At 41.3% G+C, this 16,045-nt stretch overlaps 1 protein-coding gene across 6 annotated transcripts in view; it reads right to left on the minus strand.

The window, feature by feature from the left end:
- Positions 1–91: 91 nt before the first annotated feature.
- RAB3B (RAB3B, member RAS oncogene family) overlaps positions 92–16,045 on the minus strand; it is a 40,857-nt gene continuing 24,903 nt past the window's right edge. For all 6 annotated transcript variants that reach the window (XM_042874134.1, XM_042874137.1, XM_042874136.1 and 3 more), the window contains exons 3-5: positions 10,359–10,477; positions 3,573–3,697; positions 92–1,596 (exon numbers count right to left, since the gene is read on the minus strand). In XM_042874134.1, coding sequence (XP_042730068.1) covers positions 1,409–1,596; positions 3,573–3,697; positions 10,359–10,477 — 432 coding nt within the window. In that variant the 3' untranslated portion in view covers positions 92–1,408. The remainder of the gene's footprint in view (positions 1,597–3,572; positions 3,698–10,358; positions 10,478–16,045) is intronic.

Raw genomic sequence — 16,045 nt, forward strand, 5'->3', positions numbered from 1 at the left:
GACCATCAAAATGTGCTCATACAGCTCGATCAAAAGCGTTAAGGCACCTCTGTGCATACACACGACTGGCTGCTGTGACACAGCTCCTCCAGGCACACCTGGTGGCCACATTTCTCTTTATTTGGCAGTTTCGGAGGGTTCACATACAGTAATGGCACTCCTGGCGTTGCACAGGGCAAATTTTCAGCAGCGGGTCACACACACCCAAAGTCACTGTAAAGATTTCTGCAAGCAACAAAATGCGGTGCAAAGGGTTTGAGCCTTGAGCGTGCTGAGCTCAAACAACAAGATAGTGGCATTTTTCTCCAGAAAACCGGTGGTTTTTTTTCTTACAACTTTGAGATGTAACAACAAAACTCCAAGAGTTAATGCTAGTGCCATCATGGGGACAGCGCCATGGGCAGATGCTGGACTCCGGATTCTGACAACAGAAAGTCTCCTTGGTCAGAGGAACGTATAGGCCTGTGGTAAAGCCATAAAACTTTTCCTAGTTACACCACTAATGCAGCCAATTTCTTCTACATCCACCTCATTTACATTTACTGATGCAACCTGCAGTCACTGCTTGGAGCTGCGCTGTGCAAACCATGGTGCAATCATGGACAAAGGCACATGCTACAGTTTTACAGATTCACAAAAGCAGTTCCTTATATTTCAGAGAAACACAAGCTCTGCACGTGGCACACATACAGAGTTCTACACCCATACAAAACTTCATCTTTTAGTACAAGTATATATTTAGTGCAATAACATTGTAGGCGTCGAATATTAAAAATTATCCATCCCCTCAAAGAATCATGCCACATCTGTAGCGTACCCAACAGGATATCTTTGATGTTTTATTCATCGTGTCTTTTCCCACACACTTCTTCTAAAATTATACACAGTGGTTGAACCTGAAACTTGAAAATCTATCCTCACACATGCACCGTCTAGCACAAAATTAAAAAATGGAATCAACAACAAAACACAGAAAAATTTAACAATATTGGCAATGCTACTTTGGCTCCTGCTTTCTTTCCAAGCTAGTGCTGTTTCTAAGTCTTATATACCATAACTTGCCTCCAGCCAAGCACACAGCAGCCAATTCCTCATGTCCATCATCCTGCAACTCATCTGCCACCGAGCAGCTGATCAGAGTAGATCCAAACGTAGGCATTTGCAACACTATGCGATTCTTTTTCTTCATTCAGTGTAACTCACACATTAACAACTAGGCGCACTCACAATATTTATTCAGTGTTTCTTTTTAAATTATCAGATAATATATATTAAACACTCCAGCACATTAAACACACCTGTTTCCTACAACAGAGACTTCTGCCTTTGGACTACATGGTAACAAACCACAGAGAAAGAGAAAATTTAGTCAGGAAAGGAGAAAGACATTTCTCAGCAAGAAAGGTCACTAACACGAGCAGTTCTGCTGTGAAGGGGGTGGGTTGTCTGTGAGCCTCACATTCCTTCCCGAAGCGCCCCTGGAAGGGTCTGACTCTATACTCTCTGACATCTTTTCACAGATTATATCCACAAGACGCTCAAACACCTGCCTTACGTTGATGTTTTCTTTGGCACTAGCTTCAAAATAGTCAAAACCTGTGAGGAAAAAATAAATTAAAAACAATAAGTCAAGACTGATGATATGGAAATGGTTTAAAAGAATACTCTTCCCCCCCCTCCCAAGAATTCATCTTAAGAAAACAAGATACTGACAATTCTTAGGCTCAGTTGACTCTCACTGTCTCAAATACTGAGCAGAAATGCATCTAAAATTCACCATTCCTGCTGACAGCTGGCACTGCTCCCCTCCCACAAAGGCCTGAGCTCTGCCCCACCAGGAGCAGTGTGCTGATCTGCCAAGCTTTTACCTGTGATGTTTTGGGTCTCACACTTTGTCTTTCTAAACCAAGGGCCTCAAAGACCAACCATCCCTTACAATAGCTATTGCTTACGTGTCCTGGGCTATTATTTTGCCAGCAGCACGAGCTCAAATGTCACGCAGCTTATTTTGGAATAAAGCACATTTATATTTTGGGGGTATCCTGCATCAGTTTCCTTGATTCTATCACAAAAGAAGGGAAAGGGAAGTCTTAAGTGACAGCCACTGCTTGTAGACTGACTCACCCTGTGCGTAGTACAAATAGGTGCTTACCCTATTCTAACCCTTTTTAAAAGTCATGGAATAACAGGGGAATTGGTGGTGGAAATGTACATAAGGACATAAGAAATCAGAGAACAGAACTATGATATTTGCGCCTGTCTAAAACTGGTTTAGTTTTTGCTGCGGCAGAAGCTGTTTTGATTCAGTTCACAGTCAGGCCAATACATTTCTTAATGTGGTTGGAAAATGATTCCAATGAAGTTAATGCTACTGCACAAGCTTAGAGAAAAACACTAAAGGATATCCTTCACGTGAATCATTAAGGTGAATGCTAATTGTTTAAGCAGCCAATAGTCAATTAAAGAGATTCCTCCCACCCAATACACAAAGTAATTTCAGATAATGCTGAATGCAGCTATCACAGTAAATACACTGTCTGGTAAAACCAGATACTTTTTTCAGCTCTTTTAAAAGACCATTCTGGATTCTGTGAGGCTGCAGAACAAGAGGGATGGGACAACACTTTCCAAATACACAATTAGCTTTTGTTATCCTTCACAGTGGAACGTGTCCAGCAGAGGACAGATCAGGGAAGAGCTGGGGATTCTCCAACAGAACAGCACCCTGCTGATGGAGTCAGTTCCTATGGCAACTCCTGCACATGCACATGCTTCCAAGCATCCCACACATAACAGTTTCAGATTCTAGATGCCAGATTTGTATTTAAACGTACAGATTAATGATTCTGGAGGGAGGGAGAAAAAAACATTTGTAGTCCATATAGAAGTGGGAATTTCAGCAAAACTCACTGTTTGATGTTGTATTGGTGTGGACAATTTTTCGACTACTAGCAGTGTAATTACTCTTAGAAAAAACGCAGAAACGCAGGCACAAATTTGAGAAACTGCAAGAAAGAACCTGGATTACTTGTACTTTCAAAGATATACTGAATTTCAGTATGTGGAAAAGATATGCAAACTGGTGATCTGATCAAGGTCACTCTTCAATCATCTACACATTGTACACTGCACCCCCATACCCGCAGTTTAACAACGGATTTTACACCTCTGATTACTGCTTAAGAACTGAGAACAGCATAAGATGTCATGAATTTGTGATTATGATTATTCCTTTCAGTTTGGTAAGAATCTCTGCTCTTACAAACTAAACAAGGATTTATAGCATGTCCAATATAAGGGTCTTCACAATTTAACTACAGTCAATTTTAACAGGATTTTCTTGCCATGTGAATTCTTCAAGAGAAGACATTACAGTTAATGCAGAAACCCAGATTCCATATGCTATAATATATAATGAAAATAATAAATACATGAGAAATCAAGGTGAGTACCCTATACTTTGTTGTCCCCTCAAAATTTTTCACTGCAATTCTAGCTTCCTCTCAGTGGAACTCTTTACTAAAGTCTAGTACAAGTTTAGAACATTCTACTAAACTCTACTAAACACATACCCAGCTGATCAGCCAGATGTTTCCCTTTCTCCAAAGGAACGATCCTTTCATCCTCCATGTCACATTTGTTTCCAACCAGGATCACCTGTGCATTGTCCCAGGAGTAGGTCTTGATTTGTGTGGCCCTGCAGCAGGATGAGAAAGACTGTTTCCTTCCATCAGCCATGCCAAAAGACAATCACACTTTAAATATAAAAATAAATACCATTAAGCAATATCCATATCCAAAGACTGTTGATCAATTAAAAGATAAATGACCAAACTTACACATGAAGCAAAATGCAACCAATGTCATCTGCAACCCCATTCTGTTTTATTATTCCTTAACTTTGTATGACAATAAAGTTCCTTAATACTTTGTGTTTTACAGATTTTTAGATGCAGACAAAAATACTGAACTGAATGAAGACTAAGGGAAAAAGCAAACATCTCCATCAGCTGCAATCTCAGAGGAACAACATCCAATCACACCTTTTATACCGACTTCTTGGGAGAGAACACATATAATAGATACACAAAAATACTTCAGAGCAGGAAAAAAATAATTCTGATTTACAGCAGCACATTTGCTGCAGAGTTTTAGCAACATCATAAGTTGTGTTTTGAGAGTCAAACACAGAGTCATGTTTGCTTCAACAGGAAAACCATCCTAGAGTCTGCAAGTTGCATGGAAACACGGAAAGAACTGCTAAAGAAAAACAGAAATTTTCCTGATTGGGAACATATAGGCTCAAGGTAATGTTCTGTAAGCTAACATTTGAACACAGCTGGATTAAGTGATACCTGAAGCAGCAAACAGCAGCTGCAATGACAGACTGCATACATCTGACAAATGCTCACATCAATAACAGAGGGATCAAACGTGTGGGAGTTGAAGCAGGAGTACTGAGGTGAACTTGAGCCACAGAGAGCTTTGGAGGCTTTGTGTGCTGAAACTGGGGTGGAGCTGTCTGTGAACCTCAGGAGTCTGACCTTACACTTAGCCTCTTTATAGCTTTTTTTAAATGTCAAAATAAAATAGATATTTTTATAATGAGGGCCAGTCTCTTCTCACCATCCTCAGAGGGTTATCACAGAGATTGCAGCAGAACAGTATTAACCTGGTAGCATTAGTTCTCATCCATTTTCCAAGCTGGCCTGGCCTATTTTGTCTTCACCAAGCCAGCTCTATCTTTTAAGTCTCTCTCCTTCCCAAAGGTAATTAGGCTGCCGTGCCAGCAGCCTAATAGGCCTTCATATTCCATTCCTCCTCCAAACAGTTGGCCTGTCCCTATCCACCTTCCCATATTTTCTCCCTGCTCACACCCAATGCAAGTTGTTTACTTGCTGTCGCAGTGCAAATCAGATGGCATGTAACTCCACAGTGGTCTGTGAAAAAGGGCTCAATTCACTGCACAACTCGACTTTAAGCAACAGCGCGTTTGATTTGCACTGGAAAACACAAACCTAGAGCAAGCCCACTGCACCAGTCCAGGTTCACACTGCAACATGCAAAATTAAGACGACTCTGTGCAATTAAACTTGAATTCCTATTACTACCCAAGAAAAGGGCTCCTTCACTTTCACTCTGCTGAGTGTCCACCATATAGACAAGTCCAGTGAGAGCTACACAACAAGTTTATGCAGTATCCTGTGCTTCTTCAAGGAACATCACAGAAGGGGAGGACTTCAGAAGTCAGCCAAAAGCCCAGAAAGATGGAAGTGTTCCATTCTCACTCTGTAGACAACTACGAGAACATAAGTCTCGCCAGGCTCCTCTTCTGATTCCTATTCCTCACTCTGGATTGGATTCAGCCTTTGAGGGGCTCACATGAAGGCACACTGCCCAATCTTGGCTATCTAAATGGAATTACTTGGAAAATGAAAAAGAGGAAAAAAGCATGAAGGCCCTCCCACTGAAACTCACCATTCTTGATTTGTAAAAGTTAGTGAAAATCTTCTCTCTCCAAACACTGACATCTACAGTTATTGGGAATGATATAATAATAATAATAATAAAAAATACTTTTACAGAGTAGAATGTCCAAACAGTCCTTATCCCTATCCAAAGATAAAGCAGCAAATCTTCAGAAAGATTTATTTAAAAAAAGAAAAACAAAAACTTACGCAATTGATTTGCTTGAACAACTATCAGGACAGTTCAGGGTACAAATTGGGAAAAATATCTGTGACACAACAATGTTATGCCTTATTTGTGCTGAAATCTCCAAGTCATGAGGAAGCACATGATTTTTAAAATTCGTGCTTAGAAGAAAAATAGTCTCAGGTCCACAACATCAACAACCTAATTTGGAGACAGTGATTTGTGAACCCAGTTGTCACTTAAACCTAAGTTAAATTTAACCAATCTTTCCTTCCCTTCAATGAAATTGCCTAGATTGTCCAAATTATATTTTACTTCCCACACAGTTTCAAATGAGGTTTAATACACTGATTGATCTACACACAAAACTATCAAGGCAATGTCAAAGAATAACTGGCAGAGGAGACTGTTAAGAAATCTGGAAACTGAAAGCCGTAAGAGCTCATTTAACCCTTTCACTCAGCCTAGAGAAAAAAACATTCATGTGAATGAAAATCTCATGTCTATACAAGACATCAAGAGCTTGTCTAAATGCCTGATATGGGCATGACCTTCCTTATTTAGAAAAGAGCACCTTTAGGACAAAAGAGTACCTTTTGTTAAGGTGAAGCATTTCTGTAGTGACACAAAGTAAACTCCAATCCTCTACAATGCCCATTCTTAAGAAGGGCAGAGGAAAAGATCGCCCAAAGAAATTCTGAGGCAGTTAGAACAGTCACTGCCAAGCAGCCAGAGACAGGAGGTAAAGTGCAGTGTATGCATACACAGTAAGTTTTAGAGATGTTGCAGCTTCATGATAAGGCTTAGAGAATAATCAAGCTAGCAAACACAACCTCTGATGGCAATTTTCACCCACTAGCTAGAGGGTGATAATAACCTCCCTGGTATCTTAGAGCTTCACAAGGGAAAAGCTCTCTCTTTGGCTGAGAGCTAACTATGCACAAGTCCACTTCCCCGTAATTTCAGTGTAATGATGAAGATGAATTTTGGGACCTCTACACACCCTTGGGAACTCAGCAGAAGCTGAGAGTTTGTCATGGGCAAGAGCTTACTTGGAGCTCTAGGTCTCAGGTTCAGCTGTTCATGCTTCTGGCTTGTTTTCTGTAGGGAGCTGTGCAGGAAGAAATGGTGCAAGAGAAAGCAGTGAGATGGGCTGAGCATCATATTGGCAGCCTGCTTGTATCTTAATAAACCAGAATCACCGAGCAGCAGCAGGCAGGCACCAGCAAGAAGGAACAAGCTTTAGAATGGAGAATGTTCTATTGAAAAACACATAATGACTACCATGCATTACAGTATATGCTAAGATACTACATAATAAGTGTACAACACAATATGCTGAAATTGTGCCTATACACTAAGTTGCCCCTGGCTAATTTCAAAACACACTTGGTTAAATCAGTGTAGAACTGCATAAAGAAAACCTAAGGGAAGTTCAGAAAAGATATAATAAATGTCTTTTCTATCTGAGAATTCTGATAATACAGTACTTTTTTTTTTTTTTTTAATTCCATCCAATGGACTTCATTCTGTTGCTGACTGCATAGGTCTCATCTGTAGCTTATCTAGTCTTTCTGTGTCTTGAGAAAGACACTCAAATTCCATCCTCACATGCCACTTCAGAACTAATAGCCTCCTCTTAAAAGGTTTAATTCATGTTAATTGAATACTGCTTATTTATTCTCAGTGTCTAAAAATGTCAGTCAATCTGCTGCATCACACTGCCTTTATCACAAAACGTTTAACTTCACAGCATTCTTTATTTACTGTACCTGGAAACAAACAAACAAACCACTATCACTAGCCAGCTAGAACAACAAGGCACTTAAAAGGGAGAAAAGATATATAGGACTAATTGCTGTAATTTCTGGAAACTTGCAGGATGTAAAAATACTGGGATGAGCTCTGCTGTCAGCTTTTACACATGTTCCAGGTGAATGCTCCAACTAATCTCCGTGAATGTTTAAGTAAGGTCTTAGCATGGCCTGCTACAGCCTGACCTAAACTTCTGTGCAAGCAGAAGCTGCCAAACAGAAGCACTGCAGGGCTGCAATGACTTCCTTTTATCACCAGGCACGCTGCTACCTTGCACACTTGACCTTGCAGGCCACCAGGCTCAGGGAGAGAAAGGCTGTAGGCTAAAGCATCTTGTTCCACTCCAGTAGCAAACACCTTCATTTTTCAGAGATCGTACAGTTCCTGACTGAAGACCAGATCCATTGCAATGGCTTTTGGTTTGTTCTTGTTTGTTTGAAATATTAAGTGCATCACCAAGCACAGTGGAAAAAGAAAAAAAGAAACCAAAACATCCTACATATTTACTATGCTAGCAGTATGCCAGGGGCTGATACAGCAGCACCAACAACAGACAAAAGCCTCGATTTGCATTTCCAGTCTCTTCAGAAGTTTAGAAAGCAACTTTGTAGACTGGGAAAAAACTCTTCGCTGCATCACCACTAGAGGACTCTGCTGGCTTTGCTACAAGTCTTTGGTTCGTCTGTGGACAAGAAAAGGAAACATGACAAGTAAAAATCACCAGTGATGGTTCACCTCTGTCCTTTTGCTGGAAAGTTCCTCTTAGCAAAAGTTCCTACTGCAGCCACTGTGGCACAGGGAGATAATCAAGTAGGCAAAGCTGACCTTTTCTTACACTGCTGCACCATTGCTTTTGATGGAACAAATGCTAGATCATTTCAGTACAAAGCCTCAAGTTAAACTTTGCCTTAAGTTTAAAATAGTAGTGCACAGTAGCAGCTCATAGATTGAAATGTAGTACTTTTTTTTCGCCATTTAACTGAAACAGGGAATATATATAAAAAGACTGACATTTGTACAAGCTTTGTCCATCTCAAACACCTGCAGAAACACACCATAATCTTCTATACCTGTATACAGAGGTAGAAAAATGGGTGGAAGAAACACAATTGGAAAGTTAGAGGCGCACAAAATAAATATGGCTTAAACTTGGATTTGATAAGCAAAATTCAAAACCAAAATCCCCCTTTAAGTTGGCTGATTTTTAGACATTAGTGCCAAAGCCAGTGACCTGGTGCTGTCTTTTGCTTCTACGCTATGTATTTATTTCCAAGGTGTTAGTTTCCTTAAAAGAGCACTACATACAAGGGATATCAAATATAAGGAAAAAGACATCTGAAAGGAACTCTTTTGTGATACAGAAGGAACAATAACAGCCCACATTGTATAACGCCTCAAGGAAATTTATATAATCAAGTCAGATATCTCCATGAACTACCCCACTCCAAGCCCTTGTTACCTGTTTATTTTGACAGTACCTAAACCCTGCGTGTTTGCCTGCTAGTTGGACAGCATGCACACAGTGACTGGTCAGACAGGTAGAACAATCCAAGTTTCCTCACACATCTCACTGCAAAATTGAGTGGAAACTGCATTTTTAGATTTGGCTAAACTAATAAAACTTATTAGAGGGGAAACAACTTGCGGACAGACACATAGATGGGCTGTATGGCCCTAATATACCTTGTTTCATCAAGAAATCAAGCTGAAATATTCCTAGTTTAGTGAAAAATATTGCCCTAGCTCACATGCCTATGGAAAACAGTCTTCTGGAAAAAATCCGTGTAGGTACTTGCATGAATTTGGTTAAAGCTGTGTCATGTGAATGAATCTGATTTGGGCAAAACTTTGGGTTTGTGCTTCTAGCAAGGAAAAAAATTTTTTTGCACTAGCTGCTGAAGTACAGGTTAGAGAAGGTGCTGCAGTTCACCTTCTGCAACATGGCATCTTGATACTGACCATAAGGTGAAAGCATACGTTACATATTTATATGCAATGATCATCAGCAGCTGCTTGAGTGGACAGTGAGAGCGAATAGGGAGCAATCTCAGAAGAATGCCAAGTTACTAGAAACATCTAACTATGTTATTGTGCCTTCTGAGTTACAATCTAGCTTTGATGATAATGGAAAGACGTTCAATAAAAACGAAGACTGAGCTGGATGCTAAGAGCTAGAGCCATGTAAGGAAGTTTTACGTCATCTATCTGCTGCCATCACATACTCCTGGGACACTGCAATCACTGCAAATTCATCTGTCAGACTTAAGAGATTCCATTAACCTCTGTGCTACCTTTCTTTGCACTCTCACCATACCTATCTGCAGTATAAAGCCACCGGGTGACACACAGCAATGACTGCAAGATATTTGAGGTCACCTAGGTCTCCCCTATCAACATGATAGTTGTAACAAGAATTGATGTTCCCATATCAGTGCTCAGCACTGAAAAGTCAGAGACGTGATCTGGTTTCTTTGCAGTTCTTTATAGCAGGGATACATCCTCCTCACCACCCAGCTCTGAGCAGACTCCAGCTGCAGTCATGTATGAAGGAATTCACAATTTCTGTCCCTCACAGAGATTGTTATCAGAGCTGGATCAGCGTTGAAGAGGTGCCTTGGAGTCCCTTTGAAGAGGATGCCATGGCAGAACCAGAGCTCCAGCAACAGGGTCCAGCCTTCCACTCACCTGTGCTGCGCTTACAGCTTCTACCTTGCAGCTGCTCAAATATTTCCATCCTTTCACCACACTCATAAGAGAATATCTCCCAGCAACTGCCAACATGGAGTCTACAAGCTCTACCCTTGGCCACACTCTCTTGCATGAAGAGAAGTGGCCAAAAACAAACAAACAAACCAAACTAACAACAAAAATAATAACTTTTTTCCTACCAGTCCTGCACTGCATTGAAGGATTCTTCACTGGTGATGTCATACATGAGGATGAAGCCCATGGCACCTCGGTAGTAGGCTGTAGTGATGGTCCTGTACCTTTCTTGTCCAGCTGTATCCTGGAACAGAACAGAATACTCAGGCTTTAAGACTCCACGTCTCAGAAACAGAAGTTGCAGTTAGGTTCTGTATCTAAAATAAGGCAATCACTTTTTATTATTACATGTTTAGAAGTTCTCATTAGTTCCCACTGAAATGAGCTTTACTTACATTTTAGCATTAATTGGGCTTTTGCATCAATGATGATCTGTTAAATGCGTTTTGACACATGTACTATTAAAAAAATAACCGAAGATGTCAACCCCTTAATTGCTCTTCTCTGCCTCAGCTTCAATGCAATAATAAAATGTTCACAGAGTTCACTGAAAGCTGACTCTTCAAAGCAGGCAATGGAAAAATCATCAAGCATCGTACCCAGCAGAAGACATAAATGCGTGCCATTTAGTGTCATAGTTTGAAATATGTCATTGAAATGGGTGCTGTGGGTGATTCAGTTCTAACCTGAGGCTAGAGACAGCAATTAAAAACTTGACGCAGTGAGAATTATTCTACAAAGTGAATTTAACATGGACTGTCCCAATGACAGTGGATGAAGTGTGCATACTAATTTCAGATTTGTTAGTTTTCTTCAGCTTAATTCTCTTCAGCAACTACCTTTACCTGGTGTTTTCACTTCTGTGTTTAGCTTGACAGCACAAAGGTGGGACTCTGTCTCTGGCACATACAACAGAAGCATTTTGAAAGACTTGAGACAGCTGGAAAGTATGTCACCTACCATCTGTTCGATGCCAACAACATTTATTCCTTGCAAACTGAGGAACATTTCTACATCAGATCAGCAGTTCTGTAGCCACTCTGCTCCCTCTGGACCTGCCTACTGAACCATGGACAGAAGCTACATGCTTAAAGGAGCTCTCTTTTAGGAAATATTTGTATCACTTGAACAAAATATTTAATCCACCTCTTGGCAAACAGCAACTCTGGAAAACAGGTGGCATAGTGCCTTATCTTCAAAGGGAACACTCAGCATTAGCATTGACTGCTATTTACTCTTAAGGGTCAGCAGTTCTGAGATGAGTTCTTAAGTCTTCTAAAACCCACACTTCATAAAACATTTACTGCCAATGTAATTAACAAAAATAGCCTTTCTCTAAGGAAAAATAGCCAAAAAATACTTATCACTCATACAGCTATCTGGAAGAGAAAAATGAAATTGTTCAGAGCACTCTTTCACAAGCACAGGGCCAGTTTCTGGTCAGACACACCACGATCCAGGGAAAACACATGAGGTATAATGAGTGGGAGACCCAGCTTGAAAATTCTACTGTCTATAGGCCCAATAAATGCAGCTTTTTTTACGCTGCATGCAAGAGACAGCATTGGCCCTTCCAGAACATGCACAAGGAATCACGTTAAAAGGGAATTCAGCCATGAACACTTGTTGCTCTGCACCAGCACATCACAGACACACTGTAGGAGGAAGGTGCTTGTAAATAAGCTCCCTGCAGCTCACTTAAAAGGCTCTGCCTATTGCTGCCATGCGACTATCCACAGCTGTAACACAAAGTGAATTTCCCAGGGGAGAGCATGCAGCAGGAATTTTGCTGTGAAATCACCACACTTCAGAGATTTTTTGCTGAAACTCGCATGTTTATTTCAAGACGGGGCAGTCCACTGCCTGGTCACAGTGAGCCATCGTGTGATGACTACAGAACATTTCTCCGATTCCCTCCTGACAAGAAGTACCAGAGTGAGGTGAACATCCCTTCATAGCCTGAGCGATCTCTTCTCCCACCACTGAGAAACCCATTGCAGAGCTCTTCTGCTCACTGACACCACATCCCCACTTTTGCTGCTGAGCGCTAAACCAGCTGCGCCACCTGGATCCTGGCTGTACTTCTTCACATGAGAAAGGTCTCAGCAACAATATTATAATTCTGTTTGTTCAGAGACATGATAGTTGCATTATTTTAGCCTGATTTCCTGAGAACACAAAGATCATAACATCACTGGTCTTTACAGCTCATGTGTGCGCACCTGTTTTAACTCTGGAAACTACTAATGACTCTTGATCAGATTTGACCAAGGAGAGATCCCAAAGGTACGCTCCTGCAGGTGTTAGGGAAATTGGTGCAGAAGAGCGATATGAAGCACACTCCTGATGGGGGAAAAAAGCTTAAGTGCAACACTTACCATTTCAAACCAAAAAGGATCTGCAGGAGAGGCTTTCTTCAAGCCTCCTTAAGAAGTGGACCTGTGGAAAAAAGGCCTCTCTGTTTAGCTGAAAGATCTAAGTCAGTACAAGTAACTTCTCAGATACTGCAATCTACAAAAAGAAACAAACCCCTAGTAGTCAAGCTTCCTTAATTCAAATGCTCATGGAGTTTCTGTTTTATACCTCCACTACCTGGTTCTACCCCCAAATCTTATCTTCTATTTCCTGTTTGAATAAGACTCTTTTTGGCTTGTGGCATGAGGCTGTGATCAAGCAGTGAGCAACCACAAGCAGCACTGTCTATCTACACAGAATCATCTGGAAAGAAACTGAATTTGACAACGGCTGGGAGCCAGGATCTGGCCGAGGAGGCCCTGAAGGAACGATGAGCAGCCACAGGGGAGGTTTAGCATGGCCTCAAAAACATGCACCACTGCAAACTGAGCACCTGGGTTCACACTTTGTGTTCAGGCTGTGGTACTGCCTTCAGACTGAAATATGGCAATTCTAGATGGTCGGTTTGAGCATTTCTGCCTGTGTGCTGCGGTGGGCCCTGCTTTATACCTCAGTGACGGACAGGAATGTGGCCACAGGTGATACTGGCTTAATTTTCCCGATTCACATCATGGCTTAATGCTATCTTCACTAGAACTGCCTTCCTTCCCCAAAACACATACATTTTTCAGCATAAGTGAGAGAAAATAAACTGCAAAATCTGAGCTCTATTTCTTTAGCTTGGACAGCAGCTGTCTTTACATCAGTTTAAAACACCATGAACCACAGGTAATCAGGTGCTTCAGTTCTATGCGCAAGACATTTAACCAATGAAGGAGATACACAACTGACACAGATTGCTTCCCTCGCCCCGAAGTTGTTAGTAAGATTTCCAGATAGAGCACAAACTCATAAGACAGGCAGCTGAGGCACAGGCAGGGATCAGCAGAAAGCCAGGGCAGCACTAACAGTCTAGCCAAACGCCTGGGCAGAATGGCATGAGCCTTCAGTAGCCATAAGCCTGCTTGGCTCACCCCAAAGAAGAATCAGATAGTTTGGTTATAGGCAGGAGCAGAACGGTCTCTGTGAGGTACATTTACACTAACACACTAACAAGTCTGTTCCTCCATAGCTTACGTGTGTGCCTGTCCTTAACACAAACGATTAAGAAAAACCCACAAGCTGGTAGCTTGAAACAAAAATACGAAGATTTTGCATTAATTAGCAATCAAGTTTCAGGGTTTATTACAGGAAAAAGGATCTAAATACACTCGCATTACGTGTGGATGCGCTCTACTCACAAAGTTCACCTAAACATTCACAGGAGCACAACCAGCTTCTTGTTATTTACTTGGCTGCTCAACAGCAATAGTGAGGTACTCATGCAGGAAACACACCTTAGGTTTTAAATCACAACAGACATTCTTTGCTGCTGCTCTGAAAGATGAGAATCCCTACCTCCGTTTAAGTGCAGATTTCCAGCTACAAATTCTTTTTCTCAAAACAAAATGTCACCGAAACGTCCTTCTTGTACCAGATTTAATCCCCTCAGCACCATGACTTTTCCAGCAATGTACATAACCAACATTCTCCATAATAAATAAACTTTGTTTTTTTGGTTTTTTTTTGTTTTTTTAAGGGTTATGTTTTTGTTACTTCTTGCTTTTAAAGAACAACGCTGAAGAATAAAAGTCACCTCTTGTCCAGATGGATGACAGCAGCACCCATGCCACTCCACTGCTGCCATGAACCCAGCACCCTCCTTGCTTAGGCTACTAAGAGACTCAGAATGGAGGCTACGTCAGCCCCAATAACCAGCACCAGGAAAGGCCCATCTCGATGGCAGAGGCTGCTTGTTGTGCACCCTGAGCTCAGCCATCACACCTCCTGCACATTACATGAAAGCACACATACACTTCCTTTGCAAAAGCAGATTTTTGACTGGAAGACACCACACGCCAACTAAATAAATGCCATTCAGATTAGAAAGGGAAAAAAAAAACACTGAAAACCGCATGGGTGAGTGAACAGAGTGACCTCTGGCAGACTAGTATGTGACATTAAAGAGAAAATGGTAACATAGAGCTTACTGTTCCCACTGGCAGCTAGAAATAGGAACAAACAGGCAAGCAAGATGAGTCACTGGTTAAGACACGGAAAAGATGCGATGTCATGAAAAGCCCGTGAAGTTTCAAATGCTGCCAGGAGCAAAATAACATCTGGTTCCTTCAGAACTCAGCGCTGATTAAAATGCTCCATTTCAACAGATTGTATTGAGCATTTTTCCTTTCTTATTATTGAGTGCTCCTGTTGCTGAAGAGTCACTGGAACCTACTCATGCGCACCCAGATACCTTGAGAGCCAGCTCCATGTGAGTAATATCAGCAACATGCAGCAAAACATTTATGTTGGGGAAAAAAAAGGAAAACATACACAATAAAGCCATTCTTGTCTTTCATATAAGAGGTTCTACCCTTGCAAAGTATTTTTTAAACATTTTCCTGCCTTCGCCCAACTTCCACTTCTCTAACTGCAAATAAACAATCTGAGATAGCAGCAAGATCCAAATACATTGCATCCCTTGATAGACCACCTACTCAGGGTAAGAAACAAAACCATCACCACAAAGACAAAATAAAAATAGGGAAAAAAAAGCATCTGAATGCAATTTCACATAAAGTTTGCCAGTTCTGCAAGATCTTTTCAGTTCTCCCACATATATTCTTGAGTTCCTCAGCCAACCATTGTAAGAACAGCTGTACAACACAGAGATGTCTGAGCAATGTCAACCACTATAAACAGCATTAATTTGCTGGAGTTGTCAAGTTGTCAAGAAACAAATACACTAATCACAGGCAGAGCAGCTCAGAAGCAGCACTATGGTACTGTCAGTAAGCAAGTCTGCATCTAGATGTTCAGTGCTGCAGTGCACTGGATGGATGTGTGCTGGTCCAGCCATCACTGTGTGGGTCATAATGGTGGTCTTCTGACCCATGGAGACAAGCAACACAAAGGAAGATCTCAATACGTTATAAATCAACTGTCAAAAGAACAAATGCAAAATTCGTGAGGAGCAAGTGAAGTGATGTGTGGTACAGATCTGGCTAAATTCAGTAATCTGGTTCTTTGATCTGGAAACTAACAAGAACAGGTGAAGGGAATTAGCATTATCAAACTATCAGTTGCTTTCCCCCTCAAACACAAGCAAGCAAAACAGCAAATCCCAGCTAGGAGAGCAGCAGGGCGAGAGCCAGACTTCCTGGAGCCTATTTCGAGGTGATCAAATGTCATGGTAACAGCAAGAGAGGCAGCAACTGCTCAGCTCTGTGCACTGGGCAGCAGCTCCCGCAGCACTCAGCACTCCCTGGTGCATCCTCTGCTGCTTGACTCCAGGCAAGTCCTTCAGTTAACTCATTTA

The sequence above is a fragment of the Lagopus leucura genome, unplaced genomic scaffold (assembly GCF_019238085.1).
Source record: "Lagopus leucura isolate 7727_CA_CO unplaced genomic scaffold, USGS_WTPT01 Super-Scaffold_100009, whole genome shotgun sequence".
NCBI lineage: Eukaryota > Metazoa > Chordata > Aves > Galliformes > Phasianidae > Lagopus > Lagopus leucura.